Source organism: Martes martes, assembly GCF_963455335.1.
Source record: "Martes martes genome assembly, chromosome: 4".
Lineage (NCBI taxonomy): Eukaryota > Metazoa > Chordata > Mammalia > Carnivora > Mustelidae > Martes > Martes martes.
In genome coordinates, this window is record NC_137891.1 from 49,343,703 (window position 1) to 49,364,080 (window position 20,378).

The 20,378-nt window shown below is 39.6% G+C and overlaps 1 protein-coding gene across 2 annotated transcripts in view; it reads right to left on the reverse strand.

Moving 5' to 3' along the window:
• The window catches only part of CA13 (carbonic anhydrase 13), a 32,645-nt gene extending 24,237 nt beyond the window's left edge, over positions 1-8,408 (reverse strand). Inside the window, exons 1-2 of one of the 2 annotated variants that reach the window (XM_080802273.1) lie at positions 8,253-8,408; positions 3,898-4,095 (exon numbers count right to left, since the gene is read on the reverse strand). In XM_080802273.1, coding sequence (XP_080658399.1) covers positions 3,898-4,095; positions 8,253-8,289 — 235 coding nt within the window. In that variant the 5' untranslated portion in view covers positions 8,290-8,408. The remainder of the gene's footprint in view (positions 1-3,897; positions 4,096-8,252) is intronic. The other variant, XM_080802274.1, reaches the window with a different exon arrangement.
• Between the last annotated feature and the right edge of the window lie 11,970 nt (positions 8,409-20,378).

The window sequence follows — 20,378 nt, forward strand, 5'->3', positions numbered from 1 at the left end:
TTGTGAAACTAGAAATGTATATGTTACTCCCTTGAATTTCACTTTGTTAGAAATTTGCTAACCCTACTTATTTCATGAAACTACACTGTTGTCAGTGGCCTTAAATGATAAGCAAGGCTTGCAACAAAATCAGAAAAAAAAACATTTAATAATTAACACACTTGTTTATGCCTGTATTTAGTGCCTATCCCACCAGCATACAAACTCTTTTAAGGCAGAATCTCTCTTGTTCTCTTTGCATTGTCAGTGCCTAGGACAGTGTCTGCAACAGTAAAAACCACTAACATAAAATAGGAAAAAGACCTCATCTGTAGAAGCACTTCTCCATAGACTTTGGTTTATAAGGTGGGCCCTGAGTAAGTGACCTAGGAATTGCTAACGAACATATTCTTATGACTCTGAATCTAATGAAATTGCTGTGTGGTAGACAGTTCTCTGAAGTAAAGCTATGTGAACAGCACATCTCTATTTTGCTTGGAGTCTAGGCAAAGAGGAACCAAACAGCCCAAAACTGTCAGGATTGTACTGTGAGAGAGAGACCAAGGCCATAAATGTTTCTGGTCCCTGGGGCCTGAATTCTTTATGGAACCAGCAAAGTCTTCATTCAGTCTGGCTTCTTTTGCTCTGAGCATATGCACACCACCTTACTCTCTCATTGCTCATTCATTCAATGATTCTGAAGAGCTAACTTATGGGCCTGCGGCTATGTTCAATGCTAAGTAAGTATGGGATGCTGAGTTAGGTCATCCCTACCCTCAAGGAACTTACAATCTAGTGAGGGAAACGTCATTACACTAAAGCTTTGTAATATCTACATTGTCACAAATCAGCAATTCAGTTTCCCGCAGATCTGGGCTTCTGGGAGGGATCACACAACTAAGATATCCTTCCCCCAGATCTTTTTCTGTTTTGTTTTCTTTTCTTTTCTTTTCTTTTCTAATGTATAACTTCAGATCTTGTGAATTTGGTTGATTTCATGTAGTTACCTAGGACAATGTAACTAGACCTTGATAACTAGACTAAACTGAGAAATTAATAATTTCTAGAGATGAAAATTAAAGAATAAACACTGAACTCCTCAAGTCACTGGTATTCCTAGGAGGCCTTTCTTAATGAGAAATTAGCTTCCTTTTGATATATTTTAAAAATTTCAGCACAATATATCTCATATATGGTAGGGATACAGACCTGTTATGTATTCTACGTTATTATTAGTAGTTATTAATAGTTGTTAAGTGCTTACTATATGCCGGGAACTCTCATTTATTAAAATATAAAAATTAGTACAACAGCCTTTAAAAATTAAATATTCAAACAATGAATAATCCACTAATACTTAGGTGTCAAATGGTAAATGTTAATTGATTTCTGATGGTTTGTAATTTTATTGGGACTTCTACCTATGTAGACTAACGTGTCCTGTACCATAATGCCATATCAATTTTCTATGTCCTCCAGGAAACATCATACCAAAAAAAAAAAAAAAATGTTAACTGAAACACACATTTACTGAGTACCTATTGTGTGCAAGGCACCATACTAGATAGATGAATAAGACAAAGCTATTGCCCACAGGGAGTCTTCAGCTGAGTGGGAAGAGAACCAACCGGCAGTTACAATGCAATGTGGGAAGTTCTGTGATAGGACAAGTCTGGGGTGCCACAGGGAGAGTTGTGGGGCCAGTCAGGTGAGATTCCCAGAGCTGAGATCCTGTCTGAGTACGGAAAGACCAGAAGCTACGGTGAAAATGCCCTTGTCTTTCCTTACCAGTTTATTATTTCTCCTCTACCACAGCCAACAGACCTTCTTTCCCCAGAATTTCACATCCTTCTGCCCTCTTCTTACTTTTTTAAAGATTTTATTTATTTATTTGACAGAGAGAAAGAGAGCACACAAGCAGGCAGAAGGGCAGGCAGAGGGAGAGAGGGAAGCAGCCTCCCTGCTGAGCAAGGAGCCCAATGCGGGACCTGATCCAGTCTGGGATCAGGACCTGAGCCAAAGGCAGACACTTAAGCAACTGAGCCACCCAGGCGCCCCTGCCCCCTTTATAAAGGACTATTAAAATTCTAATGGGTGACGCACTGGAGGTTAACCACACGGAATGCAACTTCCCAGACAAAGAAGCCCTACGAGGACCATGAGGAAGGTTTCATGTCTGTGGTTTCTTGATTGGTGGGATTCAGAGTTAATTTTGGTCAAGAACGTCTTCTTTACAAAATGGAAACTGTTTTCTTCAAATCAAAGTGGTTTGCTACAGAAAGTATCTTTGTGGTTTTTGTAGTTTACCAAAGAAAAAGAAAAGCTAACAATTTATTTTAACTATAGTGGTTTCTACTTTTTCACTGATTTAATACCCAGAATAACCATGAAACATTCTCTTTTATCTTGAGAAAAAAGAATGAGAATCATGACCCATATTTATGTAGTTTCTGTCTCAGAGGGTACTAAGTACTTCAGAGAGATTTCCAATTAACCCTGGTAATTTCACTGTGATCTAGATAAGAGAGAAATCTTCACATCGGGGAGAGGGCACACATTACCAATCACAGACACAGTGTCAAATCTGGAAACACAAACAAACTGATTCCCCTGGGTTAACCCAAAGTAGAGGGAAAACAAGAGGAAGAGGGAAAGAGACAGGAAGAAAGAGGAAGAGAGGAGGGAGAGGAAGGAAAAAAGAGAGGGAGAGAGAAAATCTTAGTCATCATCAAACAAATAGGAATTTTTTATGACTAAGGCAGCTCACATTTATAAATAAAAAACTTTGGGGTATCTGGGTGGCTCAGTCAGTTAAGCATCTGACTCTTGGTTTCAACTGAGGTCATAATGTCAAGGTTGCAAAATCAATCTCCACGCTCAGCAGGGAGTCTCCTTGAGATTCTCTCCCTTGCCTTCTGCTCCTACCCCCACTCATGAGTTCTCTCTCCCTCTCTCTAAATAAATCTTAAAAAAAAAAAAAAAAAAAAAAGCTTTAAGCTTTAGATGAAGTACAATTAATCACTTCTTACTCTAAAACTAGGAGTGGAGAGCCTCAAGTTTTTATGTTTGAGATATATACAGTATCAAACTATGATTATGGGTGGTATAAACTTTATTCTCAGGAAGCTTGGACTATTTACAATGTACCCATCAACATATCTATTAATACAGTTTCATAAAACTGAGGGCTTGAAGAAAAGACAATTGAATATAGTATATAAAAAGCGAGTTCCCCTCTCCCCCCCCAAAAGTTAAAAATACCACGTCTTAATCTTTCTTTGTGCATTTTTCTTCAATGCACTGATGAAAATACATCTTCTATGAATTTGACATATATGAGAAATTTTGCGGGCTTATAATTTTTGCTAATGATATAGTATCACATAAATACAGAATATTATTACTAACCTAAATCTGACTTAATGAATAAATCTTCTTCCAATTTAGGATTTTTATAATTTAACTATATTTTTCATTAATAGACCAAATACAGCATTATCCTAATATTAGACTAAAAAATAATTTGTCAAAAGCCTTAAGAAGTATTACAAAATTCGATTCTCTCTAATCTTCTCTCTCATCCAAACTTTAAACTGGATATCATCTATTCCTTGGGAATTGATAATGCTTGAAGAAAGATTAAATGTTCATTTTAGGGAAATTCTCTTTTTCTACTTCATCTAGTTACCAAATTAACAAGTAAACTAAAGTTTTATTTGGTTGGTCCATGACTTATTCACAGTGTGAAAGACATTATCCCATGAAACAGTCTAATAAAACTTTTATTACAAGCTCTAGTAAAGTACTGATAAGAAACACACAATCCATAGGTATTTTAAATATGAAAGATAAGAAATCTTAATCATCCAAGACCCTCGTCTCCCACCAAAAAAAAAAAAAAAAAAAAAAAAGACCAACCTGATTTGTCCTCTGTGTCATCAAAGTCAACGCTGAAGGAATGGCCACTATTACTGATGATTTTGGCTGAGTTTGCATCATACTTGATACTAAGAGGTCGCAGAGAGGAGTCATATTTCACTTCTTTGGTTTTAATCTCAATCGGAGATTGCTGATCCCCATCAGCAATAGGGAAAAATTTATTCCAATGAATAGGACCTTAAATATATAGGGCCAAAAGAAAAGAACTAATTAAGTTATTTCCTTTACCAAACAAGTGCACTGTGCTCCAGTTGAAGGAAAAACAAATTAGATCATCATCTTCAGGGCCTTTATATCTAATTTTTTTTAAAAATAAGACTAGTTGCTTTTATTATGGGTATGAAAACCTCCTGGTTTGCCTTAATTCATTTGCAGCATTCAATTAACCCTTATGGACAAAAAGCATGTAAGTTTTAAAAAGTACTTTCTAGGGATGCCTGGGTGGCTCATTCAGTTAAGCATCCCACTCTTTGTCTGGCTCATGTCTCATGGGTCATGAGATTGAGTCCCATGTCTGTTGGGCTCCCCACTCAGCAGGGAGTCTGCTTGAGATCCTCTCCCTCTGCCTCTCCCCCACCCTCTGCATGCACGTGTGCTCTCTCTCACTCTCTCTCTCTAAAATAAGTAAATCTTTAGGGGAAAAAAGGTACTTTCCAAAGGTACCTTTCTACCAAACTACAAACAACAGCACAATTCATCACTGAAAACAATGAGATTTAGTTTCAGCTCCAAGAATGATCTGTGGTAGCTCCAGCGGTCAACAAGTTCATGAGATGAAAGAATTAATGGAACTGAGAAAGCTATGTAGCAAAAAAAGGGTTCAGTTCTATTCCTATTTCTTTCTCCTGTCGCTCACTGTTGTCCTCAGGTGTCACCCAAGCCTCACTCAGTTGACTCTGATGTGCAACAGGCACACTAAGTAAATATATAAATCTTTCATACAGCATAATCCAAATAAAATAGCTGCACCACATAAGGAAATGTAATATTGTTGATTATCTTCAGGGGAGTCAGGTAACAATTTCTTTCTTTCTTTCTACATTTCAGAAGGACCTTCTGAGGTTATTTTGCCAGTGTTACATTTGAATTCCTACACAAGGGACGACTGTCATCCTGATCCTCTACTCAAAAAGTCAAAATTGCATCTAGTTCCCAAGCCAGACACATTTGGTAAACTGACATGAACCAATAAGCGGGCAATTCCCTTGCCTACACTCTTCATTTCTCTGGGAGACTTGATTCAAGTTCTGCCTCCCCAAATCAAGAGCAAGATTGCAGCTTCAAGTAACCTCTAACTCATTTCAGACATGAGTAGTCACTTTATAGGTTAGAGGCTCTTCTTGTCTACTATGCCTGCAATTGACACAATAACCACCAGGGCGGCAGAGCACATGGCTACTGACCAAGCTTCTCCCTGTTTCACTAGATTTCTCTAAGGTTCAAGTACTTATTAAAATGACATAGCATGACAATTAAACATTTGTTACTGACAACAACAACACTTTTAAAAAATGTTTTATTTTTTATTTGAGAGAGAGAGAGAGAAAATATGAGTGGAGGAGGGGCAAAGAGGGAGAAGCAGGCTTCTCACTGAGCAGGGAGCCAGACATGGGGCTTGATCCCAGGACACTGGGATCATGACCTGAGCCAAAGGAAATCACTCAACCAACTGAACCACCCAGGCGCCCCATAACAAATATTTTTTAAAGATAAGATTTAGAATGACATTTTAAGAAATGCAAATACATCACAATTATCACCAGCTTCAATCTCCAAACCTAATGCTCCATATTACTCTTCAGTTTTGCAAAGGAGAAAGCTTATGCTCTTTCCTTCGCATATGCTTCAGGTATAAAAAGTCAGAGCATGACTATATAACTATACACACAACTTAAAAGCTCTTCTCTTGTGAATCTGACACTCTGGACTTCAAAGCAACTTGAACATCAAAAGCCCTTGCCTACAACCTATTACAGAAAAAGCATTACGTTTCCTGATTTATTAAGTACTCCAGTTTACCTTTCTAGTACTCTCTCTGTGCAATCTAGTCCTTGCTTTAAGTGAAAAAGTTTTCCTATCTCACTGTCACCAAGTATGACTTAACCTGATGAGAACTCGATTTGAATATGTGATGCATATATCACAAAATGTTGTTGACCTTTTTCTTTCTCTTCCTAATTCCTTTACTCTCCTATTGCCAATCCTTTATAACAAGAATATTTTAAAAGCAGAGGCAACCCAAAATAAAATAAAAATAATCCCACTTTGCATAAATTATTCAATATCATCTATTAACCACCATAGTTTAGCCACCTTTTTAAAAATTTTTCCATCCAACTTTAAACCCATTTAAACATAGCTCTTAAGTAGAGATATATAGTGATTCTTCCACTGATTCAAGAACTTTTGAATATCTATAGAGACATGTAGTTTTCAGTAAGGGTCACATTCCCTAACCTGAACCAATAAAACTATCACAGGTTAGTGCAAGAACTTGTAAGTTTTGGGCAAAGGTGGTCCCCTCTTCCCAATGCCTCAACTCAAGGTGTTCCGTTTTATCATTGCTACTGTACCCAGTTTAAGTTTCCTTTCATCTGCTCATTCACTGCTTCTGTCAGTGTAAACAGAAAACAAGCAACCAAACTTGCCCAGTCAGGTTCAACATCTTTCCAGTAGGATTTTGCCACAGTTGATCTACTTACAGGCATGGTCCTCAGAAAGCTATTGCATCTAAAAGCAGGAAATGCCCTATAAGTCTTAGCAGAAATATAAAATCACTCGTTGGTAGTGGCTTTTCAGAGATAAATTTTTTGAATTTCTGAAGACGAGCTCCATTGGAGCCAGTGTTTTCTAACATATAAACATATTAAAGAGTGATCAGTGCTCATTAATTGAAAATACCCTTTTTCTTCCTAATTATAGTGAGGGCACTGTCGATACCCAGTAACTATTAAATAACAAAAATTAAAATCATTCCAGCAGAGAGGGAAATTAAAAGAAATTTGTTTTGTGTTTTTTCCCCCAAACATAAATTGGAAAGTAGCAAAAGTATGAGATTATAATTATAGTTTTAGTCAAAAAGAAATTCACCTAAATTATACCTTTTATTATTAAAGTTCTAAATTTCACCTGCTGCCATTTTTAAACTGGCAAGTCAACCATAACTTCAAAAAGGCTACAATGACAAATGAAACTTTTCTGTTCCTTTGTGAAAATAAACTTTCTATAAAATCTGACTGTATGGTACTGTTCAATAATATACATGTTAATCCAAGGAAGCATTATTATTATTATTATTCACAGATCTAATTTTGACAGTGATTCACTATCAGGCTCTCTTGGTGTCACCTTGCAGTTATTTCAAATAATTTTTTTAAGATTTTATTTATTTATTTGACAGAGAGGGAGAGATCACAAGTAGGCAGGGGGATAGGGCTTCAGGCTCCCTGCTGAGCAGAGAACCCAATGCGGGGGCTCAATCCCAGGACCCTGAGATCAGGACCTGAGCTGAAGGCTTAACCCAGTGAGTCACCCAGGCGCCCCTCAAATAATGGTTATTTTGATGACTTAGTATATAGAAGAAAAAAAGTATACATCTTATTATAACTGTCACTCCCATCAATAAATACATGTTCACCAACATGCTAAAATTTGAATAATCCTCTGTCTCTGCAAAGAGAGCGTGGGAGAGGGAGAAAGGGTGAAGAAGTAGCCTGAAGTATAACTTCATTTTTTCAGAAAGAACCTAAGTCTTCCTAAAGCTAACAGTACCAAATTGCCATGGCAATATTTTATAGTAACAGTTTTAAGAAAATTGCAGTATTTTGGTTGCCAAAAAGGCATCTTCAATCTTCAGGGTTGCAATTCAATTATTAAAATTTCTTAAGTATAGCTTCAAATGTTTTGCATGATTTGTTTCCTCTAGGTGAATAATGAAAAAACTGAAAGCGAACTTGTCCTCAATTCATTAAAGTGTGTCATCAGACTTCTAATCTCCGTGCCTTTAACTGACAAGTAGTTACTAGGGAAAGTGCTCGGCTTTTCAAAGGAAAGTGAATGGACGTGTAACGAAGATTTCGGGGTCTGGGGAATCTTCACGGGGCTAACGCAAGCCAACTCTCACCCCCACCATCAACACCCGCCAAAAGACGCTTTTCCTGTCTACACAAGACTAAGCCTTCCCTCCACTTCCTGCATTCAGCTCTGGGGAAAGCTGCCCAATTTAAAGAGGAACCAAAAAGTTTCTCGCAAGTGCGGGATCAGCAGTGTGTGTTCCGTCCCCCACAGCCGCCCCCCGAGCAAAGCCCTCCCTCCGACCTGCAGAAGGCGCTCACCGTTGTGCTCGCCGTATCCCCAGCTGAGCCGCGACATGGTCCCTCGGGTGGGAGGCAGAGGAAGATGTGGCAGGGCAGCGAGAGGAGGGAGCGAGCGGGGCAAGCGCGCGAGCTGGCGGAGGCGGTGGCGAGCCTAGGGAGGGTCCTCCCGCCGCCGCCTGGCAGAAACCGAGCGCTGAAACCCCGGGGCCAGGGCGCTAACGACCTCGTCCGCCAGGGGGCAGCGGCGTGCAGAAAGGCGGCCGCATGTCTGAGGGCGACCCGGGGCGGTGGCGCGGAGCCAGGTCCAGGGGCAAGAGTTTGAACTCCAGAGAACGAGAGTGGGCTTGATAGAGAGGCAGAGGGGAAGGGTGGGAGGAGGCAAAGAAAGAGAGAAGGGTTTCCAGAGGTGATTTTCTGCCTCCTGAGAAGTAGTCACCCCGGGAAAGTGTCGCTTAGAGGGCTATCCCGGGAATGAATGAAGCTGTCAGGCTGGGAGGCAGGGCTGCTCGTGGAGACAAGGTCGTTGATGGTGGCGGTGGTGGTGGTTACAAGTACAACACAATAATGACGATGGCAATAGCCACAGAAATAATTTAGTTGTTATTCATAGGCCAGTGTCTGAACCAAGACATTTACCCACATTTTGCCATTAGATCCTCAACATTCCTTTGAGGAAGATATTATAATTGCCCCAAAGGCTTAAGAGAAGCTAAGTAACCTGCCCTGGTCAAGCAGCTATAGGTCCCGAGAGTTCCTACTAAAAAGGGTCGGATGTCCCTTCCCTTCCCCAGCCTGGCTCCCCTGCCCATTCATCCTGTTCCCTCCTGACTCTCACTCTGCAGGCTGTGGCTTGAGGAGTGAGGGTACCAACCTGATTATTGATTATTGGTCCAGAAGTTCTGCTGCCCTTGTGCCCCCACTGAGAGGAGGGTGTTCATTCTCTCTTGTCTTGGATGCATGGTAGGCTTGCTGTCCTACGGCTGAAAGCAGAGCTGAACTGACACCACAGCCTTGAATTTCTGTCCTAGAGTAGTGGGTGTTCTGGGCTCAGAGTGAAAAACAAAGAGAACTCTGAGACCTGCCAGGATTATAATTACTGTTCCAGCTGCAGAAGGGTTTGAGTGGGGTCAATTTGAAATTTCAGACTGAACTGTGCAGTGTTATTTATGGACAGACTAATGCAAAGAACTTCTCCATGGTCAGATGAGCCTTCCATAAGAGATGTAAGAGTGGCTCTTCAATGATCATCACCCACTTTCTCTCGCCATCCACACAGCAGCTGCTTAATGTGGTAATTGCAAGTCCCAGGAGGGTACCTCTTTTGGTAACCACTGTACTGTTTAGGGACCACTAAATAAAGATCAATTTGAATAATTCTTCTTTAGACCTGACCTAAATAGCCCATAGTGCAGCCTGCACTTCCTTCTGCTTCTATAAATCTTAATGAGGTTAGAATGCAATGGGAAAAAATTTTTATACAGCCATAAGTACAATAAAATTTATGCTCCTCCTCTACCTAAGGGAAAGCACAAGCTTTCTCCTTCATATTCTCTGGCACAATTGGGTTCATTTATGCTGGCATAATAGTGGCCAAACTTTCAAAGTTTTACCTATATTTCACTTTCACTACAAAAGACAAAATACATATATGTATATATTTATAGGCAAACATATATTAAAGTACTATGCTCCAAAATACACAAAAATTCTTGAAAACTCAACAATAAGACAACAACCTGATGAAAAAATGTTCCAAAGATCTTAACAGACATCTTACCAAAGAAGATATACATATTGCAAATAAGCACATGAAAGATGCTCCACATCATATGTCATCAGGAAAATACAAATTAGGACAATAATGAGATACTACTACATACCTATGAGAATGGTGAAAATCCAGAACACTGGCAACACCAAATGTCGGCAAGGCTGTGGAAGTACAGGAACTTCCATTCATTCATCATGGGAATGCAGAATGGTGCAGCCACTTTAGAAGACAGTTTGGCAATTTCTTACAAAACTAAACATACTCCTACCATACGATCCAGCTATCACAGTACTCAGTATTTATCCAAGTGAAAAGTTATAAAAATCTGCACATAAAAGCCACATAAAAATCTGCACATGGATGATTATAGCAGCTTTATTTTTAATTGCCAAAACTTGAAAGCAACCAAGATGTCCTTCAGTAGGTGAATGGATAATTAAACTATAGTGCATCCAGACAACTAGATATTATTTAGCAGTAATAAGAAATAAGCTATCAAGCCATGAAAAGACATAGAAAAACTTCAATGTCATACTGGTAAATGAAAGAAAAGCCAATCTGAAAAGACTACGTACTGTATGATCCCAACTATATGTTATACTGAAAATGGCAAAACTATGGAGACAGTACAAAGATCAGGGGTTGCCAAGAGTGGGGCAGGTGGTGCTGAGTAGACAACACAGAAGAATTTTAGGGCAGTAAAAATATTCTGCATGAGGAGCACCTGGGTGGCTCAGTCGGTTAAGTGTCCAACGCTGGATTTCAGCTCAGGTCATGATCTCAGGGATGTGAGATGGAGCCCTGCGTCAGGCTCTGTGCTGGGCATGACACCTGCTTAAGATTCTCTCTCCCTCTCTCTCTCTCTCTCCTTCTGCTCCTCACCATGCCCGCTCCTTTTCTAAAAAAAAAATACTCCATATGATATTACACTGATTCATACATGTCATTATACATTTGTCCAAACCCACAGGATATGAAACACCAAGAGTGAACCCTAAGGTACACTAGGAATTGTGGGTGATAAGGATTTAAGTTCATCATTTGTAATAAATATAGCCTCTTGAGGAACAAGTTGATAATAAAGGAGGCTAAGCATGTTGGAGATTTTATGGGAACTGTCTGTACCTTCCTCTCAATTTTGTTGTGAACCCAAAAAATTACTCTAATAAATAGCTTTTTTAAAAAAAAATTGGCAAATAGGGGCACTTGGGTAGCTCAGTAGGTTAAAGCCTCTGCCTTCGGCTCAGGTCATGATCCCAGGGTCCTAGGATGGAACACTGCATCGGGCTCCCTGTTCGGCAGGAAGCCTGCTTCTCCCTCCCCCACTCCCCCTGCTTAAGTTCCTTCTCTCACTGGGTCTCTGTCAAAGACATAAATAAAATCTTTTTTAAAAATTAGCAAAATAAACTCACAAAATACTAATGAAGTCATGTAAAACACACAAACACACACACACACACACACACACACACACACACACACACACACACACACAGAGGAGGTAGCAGGTAGGAGGTCCACTGCCAAATTTGGGACAATTTGGCCATCAAAAAGAGTAATAATCGTAATAGACCGTGACTTCCATTCCCCAAAATATCCGTGAGTCCACAGTGATACTGAAAGAGGGAGAAAATGCTTCTTTATGAGAGAATGCAAGCTACTAAATACAAATAAAGTGGTAGAATTATAAAACCATCATTTTTGCAAGGCTGGTGTAATATCTAGTTCAGGTAAGGATCAGTAACGAGTGCTAAAACTTCTAGGTGAAATGCTATTAGGGATTAGGATATTCATTCAGCCTGGGATTAAGAGACAAAATACATGTCACAACCAAATGTAATGTGTTACCCTCAACTGGGTCCTAGGTTGGAAAGAAAGACACAATCCCTGCATTGGGGACAGGTAAAGAATTGTAAACACAGACCACATATAGGTGATATTATTGAATTGATGTTAATTTTCATAGCTGTGGTGATGGTACGGGCAATACTTTAGGAGATGAATGTCAAAGCAATAGGGTTGAGGTACCTTCCTGTCTGAGACTGACTCTCAGATGCCTCAGTCGATAACTGGTGAATCTTGCTGAATGATGTTCTCATGTTACGACTCTTACTTTTTTTTTTGTAGGTTTTACATTTTTCAAAAAAAAAATCTGGGGTGACGGAAACCTTGTACTTCCTCCAATTAATGACCCATTAGCTTGCTAAATAACCTTTTATAACTAGGTATGGGTTTTCTCCTTAACAAAGAACTTTGTCTCCAGGTTCATAACCATGAAGTATAAACACGTAGAGGAAGATTAACATTGACCAGAGAACCCAAGATTCCTGACCAAACATGAGGACATAATTTCCACTTCACTCTTGATTCAATTAGATCCAGTTCAAGTATCTTTGCAATAAAACATGCTTAAGTCAGATCACTTCTTCAGTGATCACTGTATGTTACAAGCAGCACTTGTAAATGATAACTCTAGCCATAAAAATATTTCATTAAGGATGGTAACATATTGAGGAAATACCAAAGTATGAATTAATATTGTTCTATTAGGGCACATATAAATATATACAGACTATTCCTCTGAGATGCATGTTTTTTCAAGGATTCTTTCTAGAAACTTATTGTGAACCCAAGTGGCTATTATCATGTGGCTTTTCTGAGCAGTAAACTGAGATGAACAAAGTTTCTCAGTTACCTAGAGAGGCAGGGCACACGTTTGGGGACATAGCCCCAATTTGCAGAGTCCCAAGTCCAAGGTGTTCAACTCTGTGCCCATTTCTTTCATTCAAGTCCTGTGATTTGCACAGCTGGGACTTATTAACCACAGGAATGTCTTATCATTTGATATCTTTGGAGAGTGTTGGTTTTATGGAGCTGATACTATGTGGGGGTTTTGATTTCTTTAATGTCCCATTCCTAAGGTTATCCTAAGGTTATTCTAAGGTTAGGATTGTGTAAGGCAATCTCCTAAAGGGGCTAAAGGGACTTGCCCAAGTGACCCAGGTTTCATGTCAAGATGGGAATACTCAGACCAGAATTGAAAAGGTAGCTTCAGTGAATCACCTCTGGAGTCACTTTCCAGATAATAACTTCCAGAAACTGGAGCCAAATATTTTGTCCTGTATTGTCAGACAAGAGCATACATTGCCAAAACCCTACCTTCTACATTTTTGTTCTTTTGTTTAATCTCATACAGTCTTCTAACAGGAATTTATCACACCTTATTTTATAGTGTTTCATATCTTATTTGAGCATATTATAAAAGTAGATAAAGCAGGAAAGAGAAAAGGAGAAAGCTAAGATTGTTTAAAAGGAAGCAAATTTGTATAGACATTTGATGAGTGTTGAAAAGTCTAGATAGTCCGGGCAAAATAATTCAACCATTAAAGAATTTAATTAATTGTTATTAGCTTGGAATGGCTAATTTGGAAAGAAGTCAGTTTCACTCTATTGCTGTCAACTGTTTGAAATATAATGACGGATAGAATGAGGGGTGCTAACAGGCATTCTGTCATCAGCACTTATATGGTTTACCTACCCTCTTCTGTCCTCTAGGGAAGGACAGTGTGTTCTCTCAAGAGCAATACCCAAATCCTCATCTATCTCACCATCGAGCAAAGTTTGGTAGATTCCCTGCTCCAAGAAGTTCTCTGCTGAATACCACCGTTTTACCACAAAGATTTGATGCACTAGTGCTACCTAGCAAAACTTTCCACTCCCACGAAACATGTACCATTATATCCTTTATAACCTATGTGACAAACTCCTCTTCCTCTTGATCATTACCATCAGCATACTAATATATTCTAGAATTTCCTCTTTTTAGAGGTAAAATCCCTCCCTGAACATACACATAGCTCCCATTTGCTGCCCACCTGTACTGTCTGGTGTTCGTTCCTTGGGTTCTTCTATACCCAACTGTATTAGTAACGTTTCTCCAGAAAAACAGAACCACACATTGCATGTGTGTGTGTGTGTGTGTGTGTGTGTGTGTGTGTGTGTGTTTTAAAGAGATTTTGTGTAAGGGATTGGCTCACACAGTTATGGAGACTGACAAGTCCTGAGATTTACAGGATGAGCTGGCAAGCTGAAAACTCAGAAGAGCCAATGCAGTAGCACCAGTCTGAAGGCGGACAGGCTCAAGAACCTGGAAGAGCCAATGTTTCAGTTCAGGTCTGAAGGCAGGAAAAAGCTAAAAGCTAAAAAGCTAATGTCCCAGGAGGGATTCTGCTTAACTCAGGAGAGGGTTAGCCTTTTCACTCTATTCAGACCTTCAACTGATTGAGTAAGGCCCACCCACATTAAGGAGCGCAATCTGCTCTACTCGGCCTACTGGTTTAAAGGCTAATTTCTTTCAAAAAACACCCTCACAGAAATATCCAGGAAAATGGTTGATCAAATATCTGAGCATCCTGTGGCCCAGCCCAGTTAATGTTATGTTGAGACATAGCATTAACCATCATACCAACCTTTAAATTGTAGGGGTTTGGGACCTTCCCTCTGTACTGTCATCCTAGGTACTTCCACTGTCCATGGACATCATCTACCTAATTTAGAAATCTATTCCAACACTGTGCCAGAGAAATTAACATGAGTCACAAATGCAAGCCATATATATAACTTTAAATTTTCAATCAGTTACATTAAAAATACATTTTAATAAGTAAAATATGTTTTAATGATTTATCTTATTTAACCCCATATATCCAAAATAATACTGTTTTAACATGAATCAATATAAAAAATATTGATGACTTTGCCAGTTATCAATGCATTCTCTCTCAGCTCTAAATTCACCATACGTTCCCTGCTTTGTGATAACAGAGCTCTGAGAATGTCTTCTTTGCAGCAAGCACAATGCTCACCTTTTTTCAGTAGAGGGACATCACAGAAAGGGACTGTTTTCCTGGTTCATGTGTACTGCATTTTTGTTTTCTTCTTGCTCCTACTGGCTTCTGACAGAGAGAGGTGTGGGTGGACATGCAGGGGCACAGTGACCCAGTCTCATGCCAAGACTGTGCAGTCCCTCAGCAAATTCACAGTCCCAGCCCCAACCCAGAACCCTCTCCTCAGAATTCCTGAAGCAAACACCACACATCTCAGCTCTCCTGCCACCCTGTTGGCAAGGAGATGCCTCAATCCTCTGCACACCTGCCCACCAGCCCCAGGCAGCCTGCACCATGGTGCTTCTGACACAGACACTGCCCTCTAGGTCACATATCACCCTGCAGAGACATAGTTCCCAATCCTGAGTCCCTCTGCACCTTTACATGTCAGACTTGGCCCACTGAACCCCAGAGGGGTGTCTTCTACTTGCCTGGCAGCTATGGACAGCTCTGGCCTGGGACACCCCATGAACTGCTCTGCCATCCATCCAGTGGGCTACTACCACACGTCTCCAGTAATCTGAATCCCAACCTTGGAGGGGAGGGCAACTTCCAAGTTTGTCCTTCCTTGGAAACTCCCCCTTAGCCTATGGATATTCTTTATAGTTCTCTTACATCTTATTCCTTGGTATAGTTAATTCCTTATGTCAACATTTCCTGTTAAAAATTATTGTATGTGGGGCATCTGGGAAACAACTGCCTTTGGCTCAGGTCATGATCCTGGAGTCCCAGGATCAAGTCCACATTGGGCTCCCTGCTCAGTGGGGAGTCTGTTTCTCCCTCTGACCCTCCCCGATCTCATGCTCTCTCTCTCTCTCTCATTCTATCTCTCTCTCAAATAAATAAATACATCTTTAAAAAATTGTTGCATGATTTTTGTCTCCTAGTTGCAACTTAGCTAACACAATTACATCTTTCACATCCTTTGTCTTACTAAGTCTTGTAAATCTGATGTGTATTTCACTCTTACAGAATATCTCAGTTCAGGCTAGCCCATTACAAGTGACTGATAGTCACGTGGTGAGTGGCTACTGTATTGGGCAGCATAGTGTTAGATACACTGAACTGCATCCAACTGCTGCAATTTAAGGTGTCTGAAATGGAATCAATTCTTTCCTCCCCATCCCAGTTTCCTTCCCAGAGTTTTCTCTCTGTCGTATTAAATGGCACCACCATCCATCCAACTGTGCAAGTCAAAACTTAATAGTCATACTGATTCTTGCTTTTCTTTTTTTCCCTTCCCCTCCAAATTTTGTCTATTTTAACCCCTAAACAACCAGTTGATATGACAAAGGAAAAAACAGAAAATTAAACTATAAATGTGAAACAAGATTCCAAAGATGAGTAATTTTCAAAAGGCCTTCATGTTATTTCTTCCTATTCAAAATTTCAGCTTCTTAAAAAGTAGCAAGACTCCATCTCAATAAGGATGTGGTGAATTTGGCATGCTCATACACTGTTGGTAGAATTGTAAAATACATGGTCTTTCTGAAAACAATTTGGTAATTTAAATCAAGAATTTTAAGTGTTTATAACCTTAGGTTTTATTCCTAGGTAGGCTCCCCAAGAAAATATTAGGAGATCCTCTCAAAGGTTTATGTACAAATATGTTTATCACAATGTATTTATAACAGAATGTCAATGATAAGAGAGTTGAAGTAACTTATTATATATCAAAAATACATAATTTTAGAAAGACACAAATATATTTTCAATGTACTTATTAAAAAGTATATATGCTTATATTTACAGATTATAAATTTTTACCTGGAAAGAAATTCCAATTTTTAATAAACAACACAGCATAATTGCTTAGGAAAAAAGCTGCAAAGAAATATATTTTTGAAAATCTGAGTGATAGAACTTATTCATTGTTCAAAATATTTATGAGATTACCTTTAGATACTAGGCAGTTTTGAGGTACCTGGGTGGTGCAGTTGGTTAAGCGTCTGACTCTTGGTTTCAGTTCAGGTCATGAGCGAAGGGTCCTGATCTCAGGGTCATGAGATTGAGCCTCAAGTCAGGCTCTGCACTTAGCATGGTGTCTGCTTAAGATTCTCTCTGCCTCTGCCCCTCCCTGCCTAAAATGAATGAATGAATGAATAGGAAGGGCATATATGAAAATAAAACAGAGTGGAAGTCATAGTGTATGGTTTCTGAGTCTAAATCATAAAAGACATTGCAGTTTCCCACTTGCTCTCTTGGATCACTCAGCCTGATGGTAGCCAGCTTCCACATTGTAAGAATACCCAAATAGCCCTATGGAGAGGTCTCCTGGAGAGGATATCAGGAATCCCGGCACTAATCAGCACCAACCTATAGCCACATGAGTGAGTTGCCTTGCAAGTAGATCCCTCAGACCCAGTCAAGCCGTCAGATGACTGCAGTCCCAGCCAACACCCAACTGAACCTCAGGAAAGACCCTGAGCCAGAACCATCAAGCCAAACCCCTCCCAAATTCCATACACACTAAAATTATGAGATAGTAACCAAGGATTGTTGCTGTGACTGAATTTTGTGGTGACTTGTTATGTATGAGAGAACTAATATAGCAGCAAACATACAAAACCAGATAGAAGGCTCTACCTGTATGAAGCTTACATTCTAGCAGGAGGAGACAGATAAGAAACAAAATGAATAAATATATTATCGTATGGGGCAATAGTGGGATAGCAGAGAAGGAATGTAGGAGGACTTGGAACTTTATAGAAGTAGTCACTTTATAGAAGCCCCCACTGAGAAGACATCGAGTCAAGGTCTGAAAAACATGAGAAAGGAGCCTGGTAGATATTTAGGAGGAGAGTGCTCAAGGCAGAATGGTCCAGAAGGAGGAACACACCTGGCATGGATTACAGAACAGGAAGAAAGCAGTGGCGGCAAGGGGAGGTCACATATGGCTTCAAAGGCTATAGTGAGCACTCTAGTCTTTATTCTGAATGACGTGGGGAACTATGGGGATTTTGAGCTGAGGAATGACATGATTTGATTAACATTTTGGCAGGATTCCTCTGGCCACTGGGTTCACATAGAGATTAAACAGGGGAACCAATTAGAAAGCTATTCCAATAATTCAAATGAGAGGAAGGTGATGGAGAGTAAAATCAGGATGTAATCATTGCTGGGTTTTTTTGTTTTCTTCTTTACACTTTTCTGAATTTTCCATTTCTACAATGACCCTCCATGACTTTTCTAATCCAAAAGAAAATCAAGTTTTTAAGGAGCCAAATGTTTGTGAGAACTTTAAGTCCTCAGTATTTCTTGCTTGTTAAAATATAGATGTCCATGTAATTCTTAGTAGGATTTCAGCACATCAGGGTTGCTATAAAACACAAAGAAAAAAGTAAAAAACTATTGACTTTAGTCTTCACAGACTCTGAACATTACAATTTCAACTGAAAAACAAAATTATTCTTGAGCTTTAGACAGCTTGAGTGTTTGCATTATCAACTAAACTTGGTAATTACAAAGCACAGCATCCTTTCACTTTTTACTTTTAAATACTGTCGAAATTCGGAGTGTCAAATTGTAATTAAACAGCACACTGCCTTCTTTACCTTTGCCAATTTTCTGAGTTTTAAACATGTACTTGCTAAATATGCCACAATTCCTGCTGTTTTTAACCATTACTTGGATTTTAACCAAGCATCATAAAAAATGTGAAAGGACTTCATGTACCCTTTGAATATTTTTTATTGCCTTTGCACTATGTATTTGAACATTCTTAACCTTCGAATATTTCATATACAAGCCCTCCTTTATGACTATAATTAGTTTAGTTTCAGGGTTTCTAGGCACTTGGCCAGGAGATTACTCTGGATAAAAATCTGTTCAATTAATTTAAAACACATTTGTTGAGCACCTAGCATTCCTGAGGAACAGTGCTACAAGAAGATAAAAAGAAGTGTTCTTCTGGGTATTTTTAGTCATGGTAAAGGTGATAGAGCTTTAAAGTCATTTCTAGTATATTGGCTACAATACCTTGCTTGCTTTTTTACACTTCAGGGAATTTTATTTCATTTAGCAAATGTTTATACCATTCCTCCCATGCATTGGAAATACAAAATACTACATGGGATTGGTGACTGAGTAATAAGCTGGCCCCAGAGGGGCGTGTGGGTGTCTCAGTTGTTAGGCGTCTGCCTTCGGCCTGGACCCAGGTCCATGTCAGGCTCCCTGCTCAGCAGGAAGCCTACTTCTCCCTCTCCCACTACCCCTGCTTGTGTTCCCTCTCTCCCTGTCTCACTCTCTGTCAAACAAATAAATAAAATCTTAAAAATAAATAAATAAATAAAAACTGGCCCTTGAAGAGTACATGGAAAATCAAGGGACAAACATGCATACAAGTAATATGCTGTTTGAATTATAGAAAATACATAGTAAAACACTAAAGCCTGTGATTTTCCTCCTGCAGCTTTATAATAACCTGCAGAAGGGAGTCATTTTTTCTTCCTCCCAAAGGGTTAATGATCTCTTTTCATTTCTTGATTCTAACCGTCCAGATATTTTCAGGAATTTGACCTACTTAGAAAGGTGGAGGGTCCTGCCTGTTCTGTTCCACTTTCTTATACAGACTGTGTTACAGATATGTTTATTCTTAGTCTAAAATTAAATGCTTCTGTCACTGAGGGGTTAGAGGGAAAAATAATCCCTATTTCCATAATCAACCATGAAAATTTTCATGATCTAATTGGCCCCTCACAAGAAATGCAGATTCACTGGAAGGTAGCTTTACTATTTCCTTGGCCCACAAAGAATCTATGCAGCAAGGCAAAATGCATATTATTTTTATGGACTGTTCTTCATGCACTGATACTCAGGGGAGTCATATCAGGTGCACTGGCATCCCAGGCTCTCTGTTATTTATTTCCTGAACCCCTGCCCCCTCACTGCCACCATTCCTTCTTCCAAACTACTTTCATGCTGCCAATTAAATTAGCTCCCTATAAAAAGCCATACTGTGTATGTGTGTGTGTGTGTGTGTGTGTGTGTGTGTGTGTAGGGAAGGGGAGTCCTTTATTTTCTATAGAATAAAACCGCAAACTTTGCTATCTGCTTTTTTTCCTCTTCTTCTTTCCCTCTTTCACTTTTCCTTTCTTCCTTCCTTCCCTCCCTCCCTTCTTCCGTCTTTCCTTCTTCCCTCCTCCCTTCTTTCCTTCCTTCATCACAGCCTTCCCTCCTTCCCTCAAAATTAAGTCTAAAAGACATCAGGTCTTAATAAGGGAGGGGAGATGGCAGCATCTTAGGGAAAGTCAGAGCCCAAGCAGGGTAAGAACACTATCTCTGCAGGTAGCAGCAGCCAGAGTGGATGACACAATGGATGGTGTGAGCCCAGTGGGGCTGAGGGGTCACTTTCGTGAAGCTGGGGTGGGAGAGGGGGCAACAGTGAAAGAAGATTGGTTACTAACAGGAGCATAAATCAAATGAGGGATTAGTACCTATATTTAGAATAATATACATAGAATACTATATGTAGGGAGCCAGGTTTCT